The 16,610-nt window shown below is 51.2% G+C and overlaps 1 protein-coding gene across 1 annotated transcript in view; it reads right to left on the bottom strand.

Moving 5' to 3' along the window:
* DLG5 (discs large MAGUK scaffold protein 5) overlaps window positions 1-16,610 on the bottom strand; it is a 134,224-nt gene that overhangs the window by 19,841 nt on the left and 97,773 nt on the right. The window contains exons 14-23 of the mRNA XM_025396339.1: window positions 13,502-13,594; window positions 10,181-11,200; window positions 8,996-9,119; window positions 8,431-8,575; window positions 6,948-7,060; window positions 6,195-6,284; window positions 5,760-5,910; window positions 1,444-1,606; window positions 1,154-1,287; window positions 310-450 (exon numbers count right to left, since the gene is read on the bottom strand). Coding sequence (XP_025252124.1) covers window positions 310-450; window positions 1,154-1,287; window positions 1,444-1,606; window positions 5,760-5,910; window positions 6,195-6,284; window positions 6,948-7,060; window positions 8,431-8,575; window positions 8,996-9,119; window positions 10,181-11,200; window positions 13,502-13,594 — 2,174 coding nt within the window. The remainder of the gene's footprint in view (window positions 1-309; window positions 451-1,153; window positions 1,288-1,443; window positions 1,607-5,759; window positions 5,911-6,194; window positions 6,285-6,947; window positions 7,061-8,430; window positions 8,576-8,995; window positions 9,120-10,180; window positions 11,201-13,501; window positions 13,595-16,610) is intronic.

The raw sequence follows: 16,610 nt of genomic DNA, 5'->3' as shown, positions 1-16,610 counted from the left end.
GCGGGGTGATGACTGTGGGAATGTGTCCAAAGACAGACTCAGAAAGCGAGTGAATGAGAAAAGGAGAAGAGAAAGAGAAGATGCAGGGGAAAGAACAAGTCAATTAGAAAACAGGAGAAAAAGAGAAAGGAAAAGAGAGCAGGGAGGGAAAAAAGGAATGCTGTGCTCCCAGCCCAATTCCTGAAGACCTGGTGTGTGGCCTGCAGCATATGAGGCCAGCTGCCCAGTGCCCACGCCACTTGGAGAATGTGCTCAGCCCCACCCAGCCGAAGTGGACACAGGGAAGGCTCACAGCACACATCTGCTGACCTGGAGCTGCTCTGCTTGGCTGGGGGGGTGCTAGGCCCCTCGTCCTGCTCCATCAGTGGGTCAATGACAGAGGGATGCTCCGGGGTGGTGGTGCCGCTGCCCTGGAGAGTGGAGTGGGTACCGGCAGGGTCCAGGTGTGAGCTGGAGACGGAGGACAGGAGGGATAAGGAGCAGTATAAAGATACCCAGAGCCACCCCCACTCCTGTGGCAACTAGGTCTGAGCTATAAATGGGGACCGGGTCACACAGCCCTGCACCCTGTGCCCTGAGCAGAACAGACACATTAGAAGCCTGGACCCATGACATCCACCCCAAAGCATCCACCTGTCCTCTCCCCTCCACCTGTCCTCAGCTCAGGGGCCCCCTCCAAAGGCATCTGGCCTCGGGGAGCTGTGCGCGTCCTGTCCCTTTTCCTCTGCCTGTGCATCCCATCTCTCCTGCTGAGCTTGTGGCGCAGCACTGCCGGGCGTGCCTCCCCTTCTTTTCTGCCCTTCCACCCACAACTCAGGGGCAGATACAGACAGGTGTACAGCGTCTGCTCCTGGACAGGGAGCCAAACACTTTGAGTGAGAATCCACCCCCAGGGCCACAGCTCCTGGCTACCACAGGCCGCTGCTGTTCAGGGGGACCACAGCCATCTGTTTTCACACCCCATTTCAGGAGAAGACAGCCACTCTCTATATGCCCCTTTTCCAAAATCCAGGGCTGGTCAATTCTCTCTTTAGCAGCAGTAGGATCCTCAGAACTTGCAGCTGTCACCCTAAGTCTCCCTGCAATGAGTGGAGTGCTGCCATACCCACCTCTCCACCCCCAGCCCAGACGGCCCGGGGAGGCCCACGCTCACCTGGACCGAGAGTGGCTGCTGAGCTGGTGCACGTGGGGGTTGTACTGGGCCAGGATGGTGATGGTATCACACTGCTGCCCGATGATGAGCCGCGCCTGCTGCTCCGTGGCGCTCCGCAGGTTTATGCCATTGAACTGGGGAAACATCAGGAGGGGCTCAGTGATGGAGTCGGGGCTGTGGACAGGGAGGAGGCCCTAGGGACTTGGGAGCACTGCGGTTCCCTAGGAGGAGGAGGGGGGAAGAAGGGCAGGTTTCCATGGGCGCCATGCAGGAGGGCAGCTCCCTCTCACCTCCAGTAACTGATCCCCGTACTCCAGGCCAGCCTGGTGAGCGATGCTCCCCACGGTCACCTTGGAGACATAGATGCCACCCTTCTCTCCACTCACGATGGAGATGCCCAGTGGCTCTGAGCCCTTCTGCACCTTCACGTGGCGTGGCTCCTCCACATAAGGCCTAAGGAAAAGTCAAAAGTTTCGGGGACTCAGGGTCAAACAAAAGGGTTGGGGAGAGCCTGAGTTCTCCAATCAGGCAGTGCAGAAAGGGTCCCAAGCCTGGATGCTCCCATTGTGACACAGCTACATGGGGACACGGTGGGCCTACCCCTGTGTGACAAAGGACCACATTCCCACAGCCTCACGCAACACGAGCCAGCACACCCAGACACGCAACCACCCAGGCCAAAGACACAGAGAACGATCTGTGTGAACTATCAACACTGATACATGCAGATTTTCATTATAGGAGAGAAGCTGCCCCACAATATGCAATTACAAACTCCGGGGGGCTCGAGATGCCCTCTGAGGAAAAGAGATGGCTCTTGGGATGACATTCCATCCTGAGGGGGCAACGGAAAATAATCCATTTTTATGTTTACTGGCTACACAGAGTGATGCAAACTGGTCATGGAAATTAAGCCGCTGCAGACCCAAGCCTTTGTAAAGGGAGGAGGCAGCTAGGAGCAAGGCTGCAGTCATGCACTTGCTGCCCTGGGGCTGTCCAGTGTACCCAAGGGCACTGGGGCAGGGGCTCGGTGGGGAGCCTCTGGGCAAGCCAACCGCATGGTGGAAGGCCTGGGCCTGGTGGCCACGGGCAGCCTCAGAAGAGATGTGGTGGCAGAGACATCTGGAAGGTGACAAAGGTTAGAAAGAAGGGACGCTCAGAGGAGAAAGACAATCAGAGACACCTGGAACATAACGGAAAAGACAGTCGAGTGATGCGGAGCCTCCCGTCGGGACTTCACGCCGCCCAGGGCCTCATTCCTCCAGGGTGTGGACACCTGAGCTTTTCCTCACAGGATAAAACCATATAGCCAAAGGCTGAGGGGGCCAGTCCAGGTCCCCTCTACAGCACATGGTCGGGATAGATTCCAGCAGGGAGGCACCTAAACCACCCCACCCCAGCCACCTGGAGGCAGAGCAGCTTCCCGATTGGCACTCTCAGCCTGCGGCACTGTGGCCCAGCCCTCTTGGGAAGAGGTGATTAAAATTATTCTGGAGTTGTCCCTGCTCTCTCCCACCCTCCAAAGTGTTCCCACTTCCCAAACTTGCCCACTCTAGAAGTCCTCCCTTGACCCTCCAGCTTAGACAGATCCACCCCAGCCTACACCCACAGTCCCTTTCGATGCAACACAGATTAGAGCCCCGTGCTGTGGACAGCTGCAGAGCCCTCAGCACACAGCCACCCCCAGATCACCCTCCTGCTCCAGCCTTAGATGATGAAACAGAGACCCAGAGCAGAAAGAGGTCCACCTCCATACAACAGGTGTTATCACAATAAAGGAGCAAGCGACTAAGTCATAGCAATAGCCATACGACAGAATGACGATCTGAAGCAGGTTCTCAGGTTCCAGCGACATGCAAAGATGTAAGGGATGGATGCACCACGGGGTGGGGAGGCCCGATCAGCATCATTTCACTTATATTTATCTGCATCTGCATACACAAGTATGCGTGGATTTATGCACAAGGAGGCTTCTTACGCAGGACATTACCAAGTGTTAACAATGGTGTCTCCAGGTGAGGGGTTCCGAGATAATCTTTTTTTCTTTCTTTTTTTTTTTTTTTTGGAGACGGATTCTCGCTCTGTCACCCAGGCTGGAGTGCAGTGGCATGATCTCAGCTCACTGCAACCTCCACCTCCCAGATTCCAACAATTCTCCTGCCTCAGCCTCCCAAGTAGCTGGGATTACAGGTGTGCACCATCAGGCCCAGCTAATTTTTGTTTTTAGTAGAGACAGGGTTTCACCATGTTGGCCAGGCTGGTCTCAAACTCCTGACCTCAGGTGATCCGCCCATCTCAACCACCCAAAGTGCTGGGATTACAGGCATAAGCTATCTCGCCTAGCCAGAGATAATCTTTACTTTTTAGTCTTCTGAATTATTTGAATTGTTTATAATATGCAAAGTTTTCTCTAAACAATAGCTGCTTCTCAAAAGAGGTTTATAAAGTATACTTAAACTATTACAAATAGCTAAAAACATAACATTAAGGGAGATGTAATTATGTACATAAATAATAAAGCATGTAATATATATACATACATATTTCCAAAGGGTAAAGGCAATTGAATCTCTTGTTGAAGAGATTATCTGTGACTTTTTTCTTCTACTTGTCTGCTTTTTATTTTTTGAGACGGAGTCTTACTCTGTCATCCAGGCTGGAGTGCAGTGCCGCGATCTCAGCTCACTACAACCTCCGCCTCCCGGGTTCAAGCAATTCTCCTGCCTCAGCCTCCCGAGTAGCAGGGACTACAGGCGCCCGCCACCATGCCTGACTAATTTTTGTATTTTTAGTAGAGATGGGGTTTCACCATGTTGGCCAGGCTGGTCTCGAATTCCTGACCTCAGGTGATCCACCTGCCTCAGCCTCCCAAAGTGCTGGGATTACAGGCATGAACCACCGCACTCGGCCTTCTTCCTACTTTTCTATGTCCCCGATTTTCCATAACAAGTATAAAATACTATACTTCAGAATCTGGGAAACGGGGCTATTTTTAAAAAGAAAGCTGTTGCTCAGTCAGGTCACACATGTCAAATTTCATCTCCAATCGGATCCTAACCACCATGAGGGCAGGAGTCACTCACATTTTTCTCCCTTCTGGAGCAGGTCCTGGCTCTCCATGCCCTGCAAGGAGCTAAGGGAATGCCTGACGGTGGGTGGCAAGGCCCTTTCCACAACTGAAGAACCCACTTCACTTGGGGAAAGTCCCGTCCTCTCCGTGGCCAGGGCCGGGGCTGAGTAAAACAGGCCAGCATGCTCCTGCACGTGCCACATGGTAAGAGCTCCGTCAGCACTTCCTATGAGTTACACCCAATTCCCCTATTGGGGCCGGGCCGCTGTGTTTTGGTGTCCTTCCGTTACCCCACAGGTTCTCTGGTTTGTTGCCTTTTAAGTTCAGATTTTCAAGTCAAATATAAGATTTTCTCTGGCTGGGTGCGGTGGCTCACGTCTGTAATCCCAACATTTTGGGAGGCCAAGGCCCACGGATCACCTGAGGTCAGGAGTTCAAGACCAGCTTGACCAACATGGTGAAACCCCGTCTCCACCAAAAATACACAAATTAGCCAGGCGTGGCGGTGGGCGCCTGTAATCCCAGCCACTCGGGAAGCTGAGGCAAGAGAATCACTTGAACTGGGGAGGCGGAGATTGCAGTGAGCCAAGATTGCACCACTGCACTCCAGCCTGGGGGACAAGAGCAAAACTGTCTCAACAACAACAAAAAAAAGATTTTCTTAATATACGGCCCACCCATGCTGAGGCTCCTAGCTACAGAGGCCTCAGCTTTCTGGATTCAAATGAACGAGAGTAGCTGTGTTTCTTTTGGTGATTAAATAAAGTTTAATTTTAATCAGAGCTCTTTAAGATCTACAATCTGGACAGAAGCTATTAAATATAAACACAATCTAGTAAGTTTCGTCTAGGGGAACAACACAGAGGGATGTGTGTGCATAGTGCGCAGGGGGGACGGACTCCACAGAGGAGGTGCCTCTGGACAGACAGCAAGCCTACAGTCAACCTGAAACCTAAGATGGACCTGCATTCTAAAATGAACCAGTAAAAAGCTAGGCTGTACATTTATGCTTTATACACTTTCTTCCTGTGTATATTTTATTTCATAACAGAAAGCTTCGAGTGAGAGGGAAAAGCAAAGGGTAAGAATGAGTCCCGGTGCCAGCTGCTAACCACGTGGCCACAGGTCTGTCACTCCAACGTCTGGATCCAGTTTCCTCAACTGTGAAACAGGGATAACAATAATAACGACACTGACAAGGTCCCTGGAAGAATCTCGTGACTTAGCCACATGTAAAGTGCTTGAACAAGGGCCCAGGACGGTGTAAACGGTGCCATGATGGCACAATCACTGTCAGGTCGTTTCCAGCATCATCTACTGTGAGCCCACTGGGCTCCCTGCCTTGCCGTCCACACGTGCCCCACCTCCCTGCATCCAGTGCCCTATGGCACTTACTGGTGATACCGGCAAATGCTGGGACACCCAAGCTACTCCTGCTGCTTCTACTAAGCCCCTTCCCTGCAGAGCCCGGGCCCGCTGCCAGGGTGCACACTGTCCACTGGTTTACCCACGCCACCGATGACTGGCCACACTCACCTGTCCTTTCTCCGCTCCCCGAGGGAGGTGGGGTTGACAGCGATTCTGGGCAATGTGGAGGCTGAGGCCTGGGACTGGCTACAAGAGGACAGGGTGTCGATGTTCAGGGGTGACTGCGGAGGAGTGCTGCATTCAGAATGTGACACTGAACCTGCAGAGAGGAGCAGGTAATGCCGTTGTGAACCCCCATCTCACTTCCCCAACAGCCAAGATCAAGAGGCAGCCTATCCCCACTGCATTGCATAGTCTGGAGTTCGATGCTGGGCTCTGCATTGCCCCCTACCTCCCACATCACCAGGCCTACTGCTGGGTTCAGTGAATTTTTACTGACTGACTGAGATGACTATGAAGTTCTCAGCTAAGCCCAGAGACTCCACCATGAGGAATCAGACTGCAGGAAAAGCAGGACAGATGGGAGTGTCCAGAAGTCCTTACCTCTGTCAGAGCCCACGACAGACCGCGGATATCTTGGTGTTGATGGGATTTTAATGCGTTCCGCCTTGAATTGCAAGTTACTCGAAGAACCTATTGTTCCATATGGGAACAAAACTTCAGGCCTTGTGGTTAAACACCACCCTGTCCTCCCTCTCCACCAGGCTACCAGTCAGGATGATAAACGCAAAGCTGGGCCCTGCTGTTTACTCCCAAGGGAGCCTTGATGTGGAACAGTCAGGAAAAGCAGACGTTTAACATTTATCTCAATAAACTGTGCAGGCACAGACTGCTCCAGAACAGACGCACACAAGTCTCACTTCCAGCCACGGAACAGCAGCCTAAGTGACACAGCGGCGGCTCCATCTGCTCCCCCAAGATCGCCAAGGGCTACCTCTGTCTGACTCTCTTCTGGGGTTCACTTTCCATACAAAAATGTATGAAGAGCCATATAAAACAGTCCAGAATGAGGCCAACAACCTCAGGGACAGGGAGCAAGGCTCCTAGCTGAGTGAGCACCTGAATGACCATAAGGGCCCCACAGAAAGCAGAAGGCAAAAACAATGGCTCTGACAGCAGCATGGGCATCGCTGGCCCGTGAAGGAAGCAGCCCTTCCCAGTAGGGAAATGAGCTCAGTCCCAGGAGGTGACAGGAGCTCGTGTGGGGAGCCCACCCACAGATCTGGACATTAGGATGCAGGCAGAGATGAAAAGCTTGGCACCCGCAGCAGCACAAAGTCCAAATGGTGCAGTTACCGAGGCGGGCGCTGGAGGGCAGTGAGTTGGACCCGTGGGTGGCTCTCATCTCAGAGTAGTCGCTGCAGGCCCTGTGGCTCAGGTCCAGGCTCAGGCGTCCCTGGTGCTGGACACTGCGTAAAAACAAGAGGTGAGGAGTTCCGGAAGAGAAACAGAAACAGATGTGGCCACTGGGAAGAAACACACAGACCAGCCAAGGCTTCCCAAGCAGGCAGAAGGGAGGCCCAGGAGCCACTGATGATCGGCCAAGGATAGCCTTCAAGCAGTAGAAAAGGCCACACACATGGGGTGGCCAGTGTCATACCCACTTCAGCCATGGGGTCAGGATTAGGCTCACTAGGAGGAAGCGATAAAAAACAGAGGCTCTGGAACCTGGGTGGGCCCGGGGAGGGGGAACCTATTCTCCCAGGAAGTGGGTAAGGAGGGACAAGATGGGCACAGAGGACTTTGGGGAGGGGACCTATGTGCCTCACTCAGGACAGTGTGCCTAGGAAACTGGACGGCAGAGCAGGGATCGCCCACGTCAGGCTGCCCTGAGGCCAGGCCTCAACAGCGTCTTTTTCTGGCTATGCAATGAGATGACATCTCTTCTCTGCTTAAACTCTCCAGTGGTCTCCACTGTCCTTAGAATAAAATCCAAACTTTTTATCACGGCTGCAGGTCCCTGTGACCTCAAACCTCTTCCTGACTCGCTGTCCCTTTGCCAAGCTCCCACCACTGTGCCCGGGTACCCTGGCCTTGGCACTGATGGCCCTTCTCCCTGGAGGCTCCAGTCCAGGTCTTGTACGGCTGGCCTCTTTCCTCCTTCTGGTCACAGCAGCATCCCCTCTGCCACAGGGCCCTTTCTGACCACCCACTCTAACTTGCCACCCTCTTCCAAGTCACAGCCCAGCCTGTCACCCTGTTTGACCACCTTCATAGCCTCTCGTCACCATCTGATATTATTTCGTTCATTTTTTTTCTGTCTGCCTCCCACATTTGTAAAACCACACCACATGAGCTGGAAGCTAATCTGTTTAGTTCTGCATTGTATTCTCTTATAATTAGGATAGACCAAGGCATGCAGTAGGTGCTCAAAAAAAATCTGTCAAATGAATGAGTAACAGTGGCCTGGAGCCAGCCCACCCTCTTATGAAGTATCAGTTTCCTCATCTTGAAGACAGAGACAGTAACAGGACTTAGCCCATGAGGTTGCTGTTGATTCGGTGAAATGATATTCATAAAGGTCTGGGCACAGTGGCTGGGACATAAGCACTCAAATATCAGTTGCTATCACTATCAAGTCCTTCAGTACCTTTTGAAACCTTGTGCTGATTAATTCAGAAAGCAGCCTTAAGGCTCCCTTCCCTGTGCTGCTCTAGCCAGCCCCTCCCAGTCAGGCAAGGAAGCTTCTCCACCAGTGAGCCTCTTTATGCACCAGTGGTTCCATGTCCTGGCGGGCTTGGGCAGCTGGGGTAGAGAAGCGTAAGGTGTCTTCACATACCTGGGATGCAAACCCTGGGGGCCAGCATCTCGGGCCGCAGGTGGAGAGCTGCAGGGGCCAACCCTGTGGCTACGCACAGTGTAGATGGGGTTCCGCAGGATGGAGCTCACGGTGGTGCTGGGGGTCAAACTCCGGGGAACAGTGCCTAGAAATGCGCTTGGTGAGAAGAGTCGCCCCAAAGGACCCAGCCAGCCCTGGACTTAAACAAGCCTTTTCCCTGTATCCCAGGACGCAGCCCCAGTCTTTTGGGAAAAGGACTTGGGAGATGAGTTTTAACCATCAATTCACAATGTGGCTGTGGCTCCTGGCCTGTCTCCATCTGTAAAAAGTGGGGAAGTCTCTTTCATGCTTCCTATTACCCAGGGGAGAAAGTATTTTGACAAGCTTAGACATGTCATGGCTATAAGACAAACCATCCCAGACAGGGCAGCATTTCCCAGTTCCCTGGACCTCAGGGCTGAAAAGTCATGGCAGCTCTCTGAAATGCTGCCTCCCCTCTCCCTGGAGACTAGGCATCCCGAGTTTACACCGACCCTCAGCCCCAGCCCCTGGCTGGCTGACTCACCCACAGACGGCCTGCTAGGGTATAGCGGGGGGTTGCTATGCCGGCTGGAATGCCCAGGTGAGTAAGGTGCCCACTCCTGGAGCTCCGGGGAGAGTTCTCCACTGGCTGGGACACACTTCTGTTCCTGCAGATTCAAGAGCAAGAGTGTCTGCTAGAAAGAGTGGAGCGTGGCTGGGCACTGTGGCTCACACCTGTAATCCCAGCACTTTGGGAGGCCGAGACAGGCGGATCACCTGAGGTCAGGAGTTTGAGACCATCCTGGCCAACATGGCGAAACCCCATCTTTACTAAAAATACAAAAATTACCTGGGCATGGTAGTGGGTGCCTGTAATCCCAGCTACTTGGGAGGCTGAGGCAGGAGAATCGCTTGAACTCGGGGGGCAGCAGTTGCAGTGAGCCAGGACTGCACCACTGCACTCAGGCCTGGGTAACAGAGCGAGACTCCGTTTTGGGGAAAACAAAAAAAAACAAACACGAAAACAGTAGAGCGCTTGGGCAGCTCTGCAAGCCAGTTTCTGTCCCAGGAACCAGCTCCTCCCACTGGGGCACAGGAGGGGACAGCTGGAGAGAAGTGTTGCCCATTCATGTTGCCTTACACATCTGCAAGGGAGCAGCTTTACTTCAGAAGAAAACCACAGAGAATGAATCTTTCACATAGAGATCATGTAAAAGGTGAGAATGCACACGTGTATCAGGCACATACAACTCTGTCTGATGTGCAGGCCTGTGGGAAGCTCTCTGTCCCCAGTGAGCAGTGTGGACTGGTGCCTGAGATGCTTTCCACAGTCCCCAGCAATCTCACTCTTCTGGAAACTATGACAGCACACACAATAAGGCCGTCCTGCTGCCCACTCAGCCTCACATGTGCCACCTCATCTCCCTAGCCCTTCAAGGCAAGTCCATGCCCTAGGTTTTATTAAGTTCAAAAGCTTCTTATTAAAAAAGCAAACCAAATGCTATGTCCAAGGTGTTCCCCTCTTGTGTCACACTCCCACTACCACGCATTTCCACTCCACTTACCTACCTCCTAGCTGGGCCACTTCCCACTTGAGTCCAACAGCAAAGGCAAAGGTACCAGGCTAAACAGGAGCCTGGAACACTGGTGCAGGGCCACTCAGCAGCCCTCCTTTGGCCAACTGCCCCCCGAGGCCTCCCCCTCCCTGCACCCTGGGGCTCAGCACTACCTCCAGGAACTGAGCAGGAATCACTACTGGAGCAAGCTTAGGCCGAAAACTGGGAGCAGATTTTGGCCGGCGACGCTTCTGCCCCAGCTCGTCCACCTTCTGGGAGGTGAGGTCCTCATCACAGGATTTCTTGGCTGGCAGGTAGGAGGAGTCTCCATCTCCTTCAGGGTAGTAGCTGGAAGCGATGCGGACCCTGGCCTTGCGAGGGGGTGATGCGTGCATGGGTTCCCCGGGGTCCACATCGGGGGGCAGGGCACTTGGGGGACTAGTGGATGGGGAGCTGCCCACCAGAGTGGCCTCTGACTCGGAGCTAGTCTCTAGCCTGTGCTGGAACTTAATGGAGTCGCTCCTTCTGGGAGGTTTTGGGGGTGTCAGAGGCCCTGCCCTCTTGGAGGGCTGGGGAGAGTGAGCAGGCCCAGGACCTGGCAGCAGGTAATCTATTTTGGGGGGTGTCTGGGGGCGTTTGAAAGTGTTAGGGTCAAAGATGGACTTTCTTTGCTTTGGCTTCTTATAAACGGAGAGCTTCTCAGGCGCTGCCGTGGAGCTGAGCACGGCCTTGGGCCAGGTCCCGCCACTGTTGGAGCCTTCAGAGTCCACCTTGTCCAGGGGGGCCTCCCCAACCCCACAGGGGCCCACCTCTGTCTCAAAGGGCAGCAGTGGCCGCCGGCTACGCACATCCACCAGCCCAAAGCCACGGTCCCCAGAGGCATCTGAGCGGAAGGAGCTCAGGCTACGCTCAGAGGCACTGGGACAGGCCTGGGGGCAGACCTGCAAGGGTCCCCCAGGGAATGGCTTGTGCAGAAAGGAGCTGCTGCCTCCTGGGGGGCCTGGCTCCTTCCTGTCTTCCAGCCTGTCCGTGTAGAAGATGTCTGTCTGCGTGGAGTTATTGTGCTGTATCAAATTCCGTTTGTTATGAGCCTGGACTTCCGGGCCATGGGCTCGAAAACTCAGCATCTTATCAGAGTCTTTGATATTTTCAAAAATGTTCTGGCCACTCCACGAGGAGCTCTGAGGGAACACCTAGGCAGGGATTGCAGAGGAGTGAGAGAGAAAGTGAGATGGCAGGACTTGGAGCTGCCACTGAAAACCATCCCCACAGGTAAAGCAATGGTCAGGAATGGGCCACCTGCCCCTTAAAAAAGAGACAGACAGACAGAGACGCACATACACACAAACACATGTGCTTCTTCCTAATGGAGAAGTTTTCTCATGGCCCTGGTCACTCTGAACTCAAAGAAGAGTCAAAGTTTTATTAACTTTGAACACTTTCTGAAATCACCTGGGCCGGGCACGGTGATTCATGCCTGTAATCCCAGCACTTTGGGAGGCCGAGGCAGGCAGGTCATGAGGTCAGGAGTTCAAGACCAGCCTGACCAATATGGTGAAACCCCGTCTCTACTAAAGTTATAAAAATAAGCCAGGCACGGTGGCATGCACCAGTAGTCCCAGCTACTTGGGAGGCTGAGGCAGGAGAATCACTTGAACCCGGGAGATGGAGATTGCAGTGAAGTGAGATCACACCACTGCACTCTAGCCTGGGTGACAGAGCAAGGCTCTGTCTCAAAAAAAAAAAAGGAAATCACCTGCATAATGTCTTGAGTATTTTTTTAAATATTAAACATAAAAGTAAAAATTCATTGTTAAAAATATATCTCTTGTGGTACACCCAGACAACGGAATATTAATTAGCACTAAAAAGAACTGAAACGACGTGGAGGAACCTTCAGTGTATATTAGCAAGTGAAGAAGCCACTCTATATACTCTGTGATTCCAACTCTATGACATTCTGGAAAACACACAAGCCTGGAGGCAGTAAAAGGATCAGTTGTTGCCAGGGGCTTGGATAAATATGGGGAGCATAGGGAATGTTTAGAGCAGTGAAACTACTGTGTATGATATTATAATGGTGGTACATGTCATTACCTGCATCAAAACTCACAGAAAATACACCACCAAGACTGAACCTTAATGTAAACTATGCATTATAGTTAATACTAATGCATCCACATTGGCTCGCTAATTGTAACGCATGTACTAACTACACTAATGCAAAATGCCAAAATTGGGGAAACTTAGGGACAGGAGTGGGGATGGTGGTGGTGGGGTGGTTGAGAGAGTACTAAGAATTCTGTATCAGCCCAACTTTTCCATAAACATAAAACTGTTTCCAAAAAAAAGTCAATTAATTTGAAAATAGTTAATTTAGAAAATATCTCTTAATAGAAAGTTAGAAAAAATAGGCCCAGCCATTTCATTAAGAGATGTTTTCTAAATTGGGCCTATTTTTTCTAACTTTCTATTATTAAACTTTTCAAATATGTAGAAAAGTATAATAAATGTCCATAAATGTACCATGTAGATTCAACAATATTTCACTAAACTGTCTTTTTGTCTGTATCTATAATGATACTACAGAACATTGGAAAGTAAGTTACGAAGATCATGACATGTCACTTCCCTTCCTTTTTCTCTTTTTTTTTTTTTTGAGACGGAGTTTCGCTCTTGTTACCCAGGCTGGAGTGCAAAGGCATGATCTCAGCTCACTGCAACCTCTACCTCCTGGGTTCAAGCGATTCTCTTGCCTCAGGCTCCTGAGTAGCTGAGATTACAGGAATGAGCCACCACGTCCGGCTATTTTTGTATTTTTAGTAGAGATGGGGTTTCTCCATGTTGGTCAGGCTGGTCTTGAACTCCCGACCTCAGGTGATCCACCTGCCTCCCAAAGTGCTGGGATTACAGGCATGAGCCATCGTGCCCAGCCCCTTCCTTTCATTTTTGAGACAGGGTCTCACTTTGTCACCCAGGCTGGAGTGCAGTGGCACGATCACGGCTCACTGCCACCTCGACCTCCTGGGCTTTTTGTATTTTCTGTAGAGGCAAGGTCTTGCTGTGTTGCTGGGCTCAAGTGATTCGACTGCCTTGGCCTCCCAAAGTGTTGGGATTACAGACATGAGCCACCATGCCTGGCCATGACACATCACTTCTAACAACTTTAGTTTGTACCTCCCCCAAATAAGGCCATTCTCCTGTATAACAACCCCAGTGCCATCATCATACCTAGGAAAATTGGCAACAATTCCTTAAGGCCATTTAATTATCAGGTCCAGATTCAAATGTACCCAACTGTGCCCAACATGGCCTTGATTGCGGTTTTTTTATTGCAGGCCAGTGTCCAGTCAGGGTTCCTGCCCCCACTGCACTCGGTAAATCCCCACCCTGTTCTCAAGGATCCTGTGACCCTGAGGAGTAGCGTTGCTGTGTGGAGTCAGGGCTTTGCCCATACTCCTGACTATGAGAGCGGAGCCACGTCCAGCCCTTACCTTCAGGAGGGACAGGGTCAGGGAGTCCTGGCAGCTCCGCAGCAGAGATTCACATTCATTCAGAGACTTGTTGTCCAGTGCAATGCCATTGATCTAGAACAGGACAGACAGCACGTCAGGCCACAGGCAGAGCGGCCTCAGGCCTACCAGGTTGGGGTCTCTGCCCACCTAACCTCCTGTGCTAGACAGTCACCAAATGCAAGGTGCCAAAGTCAGGAGTTGGCAAAGGATAGAGGTCCTCCTGATGAGGCTCAAGGAGTCCAGCTAAGGGGTTTCTGAGGTAGAGGAACACAAAAGCCTTCACAGCAGGCTGGGGGAGGAACGTGTCCTTCTGGGATCAGAACACCGAGGACCTGGAGGGAACATCTTGGCCTGGCTGTGCCCTGCCACGTGGCACGGGACCTCGGCTCAGAACTTCCCAGCCTCTTGCCTCCACAGAGGAAATGGAAGATAAATGCATGCATGTGGCTCGGGAAAGCAGGGGGACTAAAAACAAGACCATGGATAGGAAAGGCCTTGTAGAGAAAGTATCACATGAAGTGGGGCCCTGTGAGTGTTCACAAAGAACTTCTCAACCCTGCTCCCGGAATCTCTGCCCACATCCCTCACAGCTACGTGCAGACCTTCTTAAGAAGTGTAGGTGCAATAGGTGAATGACTAAACTGTGATACACCCACATTGCAGAGCACTGCTCAGCAATGATAAGGAACGAGCGGCCGGCACACGCAGCCTCTTGGGTGGATCTTGGCGGCATGGTGTGGAATGAAAACAGCCCAGCTCCAAAGATCACATACTATATGATTCCATGTCTGTAACATTCTCAAAAGGACAACATCACAGAGATGGAGAACAAATCAGCTGCCAGGGGGCAGGGATGGGAGGGAGCAGGGGGTGTTACTACAAATGGACAGAGGGAGGGAGACCTCAGTGCTGATGGAACAGCTACGCATCTTCATTATAGTGGTGGTTACACAGAACAACATGTGTTAAACCACACACAACCACACACACACACACACAGTACCAATGTCAATATGCTAGCTTTGATATTATACTCATGCAATGTGCAACCATGAGGGGAAGCAGGGAGAAGAGTACATAGGAAACCCCTGTACTATCTCTGCAGCTTCCTATGAATCTATAATCATTTCAAAGTCAAATTTTCTTTTTTTTTTCCTTTTTTTTTTGAGATGGAGTCTCGCTCTGTCCCTCAGGCTGAAGTACAGAGGCATGATCTCGGCTCACTGCAACCTCCGCCTCCCAGGTTCAAGCAATTCTCCTATCTCAGCCTCCCGAGTAACTGGGATTGCAGACGCATGCCTCCATGCCCGGCTAATTTTTTTGTATTTTAGTAGAGACAGGGTTTCACTGTGTTGCCCAGGCTGGTCTTGAACTCCTGAACTCAGGCAATCCACCCACCTCGGTCTCCCAAAGTGCTAGGATTACAGGCGTGAACCACCACGCCTGGCCAAAGTCAAGTTTTCTTTTTAAAATATCTGCAGAGTGATTATCTTGAAGTAGTAAATTAATTTGTGTTTTTTTTCCTTATAACATATCCACATTTAAAAATTTTTCATAATGGCCATATAGCTTTGATACTCTGGCTCCCCCAAAAATCTGAAAAACACTGGCAAAGATGTGAGGCAATGAGTTCCCCACACACTGCAGGGAAGACTGAAAAAGCCATGACCTTTTTGGAGCAAAGGGGGAAGATCTCACTGGATGTTAAACATTCATGCCCTCTGACCCAGCAAACCCTCACCCCAGGAATGTACCCCAGGGCACACTCTTGGGTCCCTATGAAGCGGCACGCCAGTGGCCATGCAGCACGACACAGATGTAAGTAAAGGCAGAGATGCCCAGACTATCCCTCGGGAGGGACTGATCAACAGCTTAGGCTGCTGTCACTAAGGAATGACATGCAGTTATGGAAATAACCAAGACAGATCTAAAGACGTGAATATGGGCTGTGCATGGTGGTTCACACCTGTAATCCCAGCACTTTGGGAGGCTAAGGGCAGATCATTTGAGGTCAGGAGTTCAAGACCAGCCTGGGCAACATGGTGAAACCCCCATCTCTACCAAAAATACAAAAAAACTAGCAGGGCTTGGTGGCACAGGTCTGTAATCCCAGCTGCTCAGGTGGCTGAGGCAGGAGAATCACTTGGACCTGGGAGGCAGAGGTTGCAGTGAGCCAAGATCATGCCACTGCACTCCAGTCTGGGCAATAGAGTGAGACTATCTCAAACAAAAATAAAAATAAAAATATATGAATATGGAGGGACCTCCAAGACATGCTGCTAAAATCTGGCTGGGTGTGATGGCTCACATCTGTAATCCCAGCACTTGGAAAGGCCAAGGCAGGTGGATCACTTGAGGTCAGGAGTTCGAGACCAGCCTGGCCAACATGGCGAAACCCCGTCTCTACTAAAAATACAAAAATTAGCTGGGTGTGGTGGCATGTGCCTGTAATCCCAGCTACTTGGGAAGCTGAAGCAGGATAATCACTTGAACCTGAGAGGTGGAGGCTACAGTCAGCCAAGATCACACCATTGGACTCCAGCCTGGGCAACACAGTGACACTCCATCTTAAAAAATAATAAAAATAATAAAAATAAAACAAAAAGCAAGATGAGCAATTGAGTATATTATAATCCCATACAGGTTACCCCAACCCCCCAAAAATGTGTGAGATGTACATGTTTTGAAAGTTTCTGGGACATAATATAATAAATTGTTAACAGTGATTGCCATCGAGGTGGGAAGTATTACACAAGAGGTCTAGCCAGAGGAAGAGTAGTTGTCACTATTTGCCTTTTGTACTATTGGAATTTTGTATGTATGCCATGAAAAAGTGTATGGCATTTTCAGTTTTTATTTTTTATTTATTAGAGACAGGAGTCTTGCTCTGTCACCCAGGCTAGAGGGCAGTGGTGTGATCTCAGCTCACTGCAACCTCTGCCTCCCAGGTTCAAGTGATTCTCCTGCCTCAGCCTCCCGAGTAGCTGGGCTGATAGACATCCACCACCAAGCCCGGCTAATTTTTGTATTTTTAGTAAAGACAGGGTTTCACCATGTTGCCCAGGCTGGTCCCGAACTCCTGACCTTA

This window comes from Theropithecus gelada, chromosome 9 (genome assembly GCF_003255815.1).
Source record: "Theropithecus gelada isolate Dixy chromosome 9, Tgel_1.0, whole genome shotgun sequence".
Taxonomy (NCBI): Eukaryota; Metazoa; Chordata; class Mammalia; order Primates; family Cercopithecidae; genus Theropithecus; species Theropithecus gelada.
The sequence above is the reverse complement of the archived record's forward strand: the minus strand, read 5'-3'. Positions and strand labels throughout refer to the sequence as shown.